This window comes from Protobothrops mucrosquamatus, unplaced genomic scaffold, assembly GCF_001527695.2.
Source record: "Protobothrops mucrosquamatus isolate PMUCROS unplaced genomic scaffold, P.Mucros_1.0 scaffold3348, whole genome shotgun sequence".
Taxonomy (NCBI): domain Eukaryota; kingdom Metazoa; phylum Chordata; class Lepidosauria; order Squamata; family Viperidae; genus Protobothrops; species Protobothrops mucrosquamatus.
In genome coordinates, this window is record NW_015389335.1 from 65,362 (window position 1) to 71,947 (window position 6,586).

General features: G+C 50.5%; 1 protein-coding gene across 1 annotated transcript in view; it reads left to right on the forward strand.

The window, feature by feature from the left end:
* RECQL4 (RecQ like helicase 4) overlaps positions 1-6,586 on the forward strand; it is a 44,261-nt gene that overhangs the window by 9,312 nt on the left and 28,363 nt on the right. Inside the window, exons 9-11 of the mRNA XM_015826864.1 lie at positions 676-798; positions 1,558-1,704; positions 3,377-3,469. Of these exons, the coding sequence (XP_015682350.1) occupies positions 676-798; positions 1,558-1,704; positions 3,377-3,469 (363 nt within the window). The remainder of the gene's footprint in view (positions 1-675; positions 799-1,557; positions 1,705-3,376; positions 3,470-6,586) is intronic.

A 6,586-nucleotide genomic window follows, 5' to 3' on the forward strand; every position in this document is an offset into this window, starting at 1 on the left:
CATCGAGTCCAACCCTCTGCTCAGGCAGGAAACCCTACACCATTTCGGACAAATGGCTGTCCAGTCTCTTCTTAAAAACTTCCAGTGTTGGAGCATTCACCGCTTCTGGAGGCAGGTTGTTCCACTGGTTAACTGTCCTCACTGTCAGGAAGTTTCTCCTTAGTTCTAGGTTGCTTCTCTCCTTGATCAGTTTCCATCCATTGCTTCTTGTCCTGCCTTCAGGCGCTTTGGAGAATAGCTTGACTCCCTCTTCTTTGGGGCAGCCCCTGAGATACTAGAAGACTGCTATCATGTCCCCACTCGTCCTTCTCTTCATTAAACTAGACATCCCCAATTCCAGCAACTGTTCCTTGTATGTTTTAGCCTCCAGTCCCCTGATCATCTTTGTTGCTCTTCTCTGTACTCTTTCCAGAGTCTCAACATCTTTTTTACATCGTGGTGACCAAAACTGGATGCAGTATTCCAAGTGTGGCCTTACCAAGGCCTTGTAAAGTAGTATTAACCCTTCACGTGATCTTGATTCTATCCCTCGTGTTAATGCAGCCCAGCACTGTGTTGGCCTTTTTGGCAGCTGCAACACACGTCTGGCTCGTGTGTTTAAGAACTCCCCATTGCAATCTCCGAGCCACAGTGACGGAAAACGTTATTTGCATCCCTTTGGTGTCGTCCGTGCAGGTCAACTCGCTGCTCCTGAGAGCCAGCAGGAAGAGGATAGCTGTGCTGCTGAAGAGGAAGTGCCCTTGTTAACTCTGGAGGAAGTGGCTCGGATGACCAATACGGCTTACACGAGAATTGCAAGTAAGGGACAAGACCTCTACGTCCACCAGGCCAGAGCATCTGCTTCTGGATTGTTTCTGGGTTGCCTCAAACCAGGCGATAAGGCGTAGCATCTCCACGAGGTTGAGTTGTGATTAAGGCTATTAATCGCCAACGCTCCCTCTGACTGTTGTGGCTCCGTCTTGTGAGCCCCTCTTATCGGAGGAAGAAGGCTCCGAACATGAAGGAGAGGAGATGGCCAGGCCTCCCTCTCCAGGACCCTCCTCTCTGGCAAGGCCTCAGGTGTCTCCCGACGGAGAAGAGATTGACCAGGAGCCAGGTGGTTCTGAGATTGGCCAGGAGCCAGGAGTTTCTGAGATTGGCCAGGAGCCAGGTGTTTCGGATAGTGAGGAAGAAAAGTTGTGGCTGGATCCACGCCAGCGTAGGAGCGACAAGCGTGCGCAGCAGAAAAGGAGACATGCCAGAGATTAAGCTGAGTCACTGGACCACACCCCACAGGCTATAAAAGGGTGGTGGTGGCCATTTGGACCTCTGTGACGGACAAAAGCTGAATCTCTGGCGAAGTAGTTTGCTGTGGCTTTAAACTGTGTGCATTGTTTTTTGTTTCTGTGTGTTTGGAGTAAAAGGTCTTGGCAGGCAGCTATGGAGCTGCTGCCAAGTTTCTTATCTGTGAAGTGGTGTCTGGAGAAGTCTTTAACCCTCGGCTGGCTGTTTGGGTGTGTGGGTCGGAACGGGGACAGAACACTGACGAGAATTTCTACCTCAATTCTCCTTTCTCAGCGAAGGGTGAGAACGGCCAAGCAACCCTGGAGCCGTCTGCTCAGGAAGAAAGTTACCTGCAAATAGGAAGGCCTGCCGCCGAAACAGTCACTCCAGCTGCCCCGATAGAGCCTTTCTACAAATTGGGGCCAGATAAGAAAGTGAGAGGTAAGACTCGGGCCGCGAGGAAAACAAATCCTTAGAGGAGTGGAGGAAGGCTAAAAAACATAAAGAACAGTTGCAGGAATGGGGTATGTCCAGTTTAAGGAAGAGAAGGACGAGGGGGGACAGGAGAGCAGGGTTCCTGACAGTGAGGACAATCAACCAGTGGAACAGCTTGCCCCCAGAAATCGTGGGCGCTCCATCACTGGAGATTTTGAAGAAGAGGCTAGCCCAGGGGTAGTCAACCTTGGCTCTTTTATGACTCGTGGACTTCAACTCCCAGAATTCCTGAGCCAGCTAAGCTGGCTCAGGAATTCTGGGAATTGAAGTCCACGAGTCATAAAAGAGCCAAGGTTGACCACCCCTGAGCTAGACAATCACCTGTCTGAGACGGTATAGGTTCTCCTGCTTGAGCAGGGGGCTGGACTAGAAGACCTCCAAGGTCCCTTCCAGCTCCATTCTCTATTCTATTCTAAAGGAGAGAAGCGGCCTGGAATTAAGGAGAAACTTCCTGACAGTTAGAACAATTAATCAGTGGAACCACCTGCCTCCAGAAGCGGTGAATGCTCCAACACTGGAAGTTTTTAAGAAGAGACTGGACAGCCATTTGTCTGGAATGGCATAGGGTAGTGGTGGCGAACCTATGGCACACATGCCAGAGGTGGCACTCAGAGCCCTCTCTGTGGGCACGCGCGCCATGCCCCGGAGATGGCAACCGGCCCTCTTCAACCAGCCGCCCACTAACTCGCCGAGGTCCCACGTGGCCGGATGTATCCCAGCATGGCTAGTTTCCCTCCCCCCTTCCCATCCCTCCTGGCCTCGCATGCTCTCCTTTTCCTGGGCACGACCCACTGCATCGCCTCCTCACCTATCAGCCGGCCGGCCAGCTCAGAGGCGGCTTCTCTGAACTGCTGGCGGTGGGCTGCAGAGCCCCAGAGTGCGCCGGTCGAGGGGCCGATAGGCTGTGGCTGCTGACGGACACTGTCGGCCCCCATGCGCTCGCTGGCTTCTGTCTGCGGGGGCCGACGGTGTCAGGCAGCAGCCGCCCCGGCCCCTGCCTCGCCTTGCCCTGCGACAATGGCACCCCCGCCCTGCCTCGCCTCACCCCGCAGGACGAGCCTCCTGCCCACCGCCCCATCTGCCAGAGACCCCCTGGATCTCCCCCAACCCTCACAGATGTCCCTCTCCACGAGCAACATCAAGGTGAGCACACCTACCTTGGCCACACCCACCCAGTCTACCATGACCACCACAGTCACGACCACCCAGTGGGCCACGCCCACCCGGCACCTGGCGATTAAATAAGTGGGTTTTGGGTTGCAGTTTGGGCACTCGGTCTCTAAAAGGTTCGCCATCACTGGCATAGGGCTTCCTGCCTGAGCAGGGCATTGGACTAGAAGACCTCTAAGGTCCCTTCCAACTCTGTTATTCTATTATTATTCTGTTGTTGTTATTCTGAGAAACCTAGAAGGAATGTGTGCTAACTGAGGCAGCTTTGAAGTGTCCTGCCCTCCTAAACCTCCAGTTCTCCAGAATCTGGAATCTTTTCTTCAGGGTCCATATCCTTAGAGCTGAAATGGCAACGGGGTAAGTGGAAGATATCTTCGGTCAGCTCTTCCTGCTCAGTCCTCCCCGAGGACGGGCGTTCCTAACTGTGGTTGTCCACTGTCTTGTCCAGATATGCCTTCTGAAGTCTTCCAAGCATTGGCTGAGCTGGGTTATACTTCCTTCCGGCCAGGACAGGAAACGGCAGTCATGAGAATACTCTCAGGTAAGGCGTAAAGAAACAAACTTTTAACTTACTTGGATCTTGGCAGTTGTGGGCAGATGTTTCTGGTATGTCTAGGCCAGGGGTAGGCAACCTTGGCTCTTTTATGACTCGTGGACTTCAACTCCCAGAATTCCTGAGCCAGCATGGCTGGCTCAGGAATTCTGGGAGTTGAAGTCCACGAGTCATAAAAGAGCCAAGGTTGCCTACCCCTGGTCTAGTTTAATGAAGAGAAGGATGAGGGGGGACATGATAGCAGTCTTCCAGTATCTCAGGGGCTGCCCCAAAGAAGAGGGAGTCAAGCTATTCTCCAAAGCGCCTGAAGGCAGGACAAGAAGCAACGGGTGGAAACTAATCAAGGAGAGAAGCAACCTGGAACTAAGGAGAAACTTCCTGACAGTCAGAACAATTCATCAGTGGAACTACCTGCCTCCAGAAGCGGTGAATGCTCCAACACTGGAAGTTTTTAAGAAGAGACTGGACAGCCATTTGTCCGAAATGGTATATTGTCTGAGCAGGGGGTTGGAGTAGATGATCTCCAAGGTCCCTTCCAACTTTATTATGTCCTAGCCTCCTGACAGAACATTATAACATTGATATAAAAGGTATCTCCCTTTTTTCTTGGCATGCTTGTGCCACTGCACATGGGACATTAGGTCTGCCCCATGGGGAGGTCTTCATCTTGCCTGAAGCTTCCTCCTGTCTGTTGAGCACACTCAATGGGGCCTAGAGAAAATGCACGTTTTGCGTCATGAAGCGTGATTTCATGTTGCAAAATGAAGGGAAGGAGAAATATAACGTGGTGTGGCACCTCCTCTGTTTTTCTGAGCAAGACATGGCCCCGTTCTCCAATCCTCCATGCAGACATCAGGTGAAATGTGTGTTTTCTGCTATGTCTGCTTTAATACATGAGGGGGCAGTGTGCATCGTAGCTTGCTTGCTTCCTTCCTTCCTTCCTTCCTTCCTTCCTTCCTTCCTTCCTTCCTTCCTTCCTTCCTACCTACCTACCTACCTACCTACCTACCTAATAATAATAATAATAAAGTTGAAAGGGACCTTGGAGGTCATCTAGTCCAACCCCCTGCTCAGGCAGGAAACCCTATACTATTTCGGACAAATGACTGTCCTGTCTCTTCTTATAAAACTTCCAGTGTTGGAGCATTCACCACTTCTGGAGGCAGGTTGTTCCACTGGTTCTCACTGTCAGGAAGTTTTCTCCTTAGTTCTAGGTTGCTTTCTCCTTAGTTCTAAGTTGCTTCTCTCCTTGATTAGTTTCCATCCCTTTCTTCTTGTCCTTCCTTCCTTCCTTCCTTCCTTCCTTCCTTCCTTCCTTCCTTCCTTCCTTCCTTCCTTCCTTCCTTCCTTCCTTCCCTCCCTCCCTCCCTCCCTCCCTCCCTCCCTCCCTCCCTCCCTCCTTCCTTCCTTCCTTCCTTCCTTCCTTCCTTCCTTCCTTCCTTCCTTCCTTCTCTCTATAGCCACCCATCTCAATCAATGACTAGGTGGCTTATAATTCCAAAACTAAAAACAATTAAAACAAAAAAGCAATTTATAAACAGAAAAAACATCCAAAATAAATATACAGAGCAGCTGAAATATGTAGCCAGTAAGCAATAAAGCCCGGAAACGGGGCTCTTAACACATTCATGGTCCCCAGGCTTGGGGACACAGCCAGGTTTTTAAGGCCAACAGGATTGGGGCCATTCTGATCTCCGAGGGGAGGATATTCCACAGAGCAGGTGCCACTGCAGAAATAGCACCTCTTCTAGTCCCTGCCAGCCACCAATCTTTGGCTGATGGGATCCGCAGCTTGCCCGATCTGCTAGAATGAATTGGATGGACGGAGACTCTTGGAAAATTCTTTAGATTAGAATTTCTTTGGGCAGTTCCCTACCAGTCCCATTTGAACTGACAGGTGTCTTGAAGCTGTCAGAAAAGGACACCTAGCTCTATTTTTTTGTTGCCCACTCTCAAAGTGAAACACATACATGACACACACCTAAACATACTATATATAACATATGTATAGACCCACACCCCTACATATACATAACAAATATTAAAACACTGTCCATCTTGAATATGTAACGGAAGGAGGAAGCTTGAGAGTTCGCAAGGTTAATGCTGTATGGAATGAAACTCTGGCTGAATCTGGATGTTCTATGGATACCATGAAGCCCCCTCCTTCCAGAAGGGAACAAGGAAAACAGGTTGCGAAGAGGGTGTGTAGTGTCCCAAATAATCTTACAGACCCTGCTCAAGCAGAGCTTCTGTGCGATGTCCTGGATGGGAGGGAGGGAACTGCCAATGATCTTTTCTGCCGTCCTCACCACTCTCTGCACTGCCTTCCTGTCTGAAGCAGGGATGCTTCCAAACCAGACTGTGATGCTGTAGGACAGGATGCTCTCGATCGTCCCCCTGTAGAAAGTGGTCAGGACAGGGAAAGGAAGATGTGCTTTTCTCATGCGACGCAGAAAATGCAGGTGCTGCTGTGCCCGCTTCACCAGTGTCTCGCTGTTGAGCGACCAAGCCAGCCTACTCGTTAGCTGCACACCCAGGAATTTGATGCTGGTAACCATCTCCACAGGTGAATCATTAATGCACAGAGACGATGTAAAAAAGATGTTGAGACTCTGGAAAGAGTGCAGAGAAGAGCAACAGAGATGATCAGGGGACTGGAGGCTAAAGCATATAAGGAACGGTTGCTGGAATTGGGCATGTCTAGTTTAATGAAGAGAAGGACGAGGGGGGACAGGATAGCAGTGCTCCAGTATATCAGGAGCTGCCCTAAAGAAGAGGGAGTCAAGCTCTTCTCCAAAGCGCCTGAAGGCAGGAGAAGAAGCAACGGGTGGAAACTAATCAAGGAGAGAAGCAATCTAGAACTAAGGAGAAACTTCCTGACAGTGAGAACAATTAACCAGTGGAACAGCTTGCCACCAGAAGTGGTGAATGCTCCAACACTGGAAGCTTTTAAGGAGAGACTGGACAGCCATTTGTCCGAAATGGTATAGGGCAGTGGTTCTCAACCTTTTTAATTCTGCGACCCCAACCGGTCGTAAGTCGAGGACTAAACCAGTCGTAAGTCGAGGACTAAACCGGTCGTAAGTCGAGGACTACCCAACT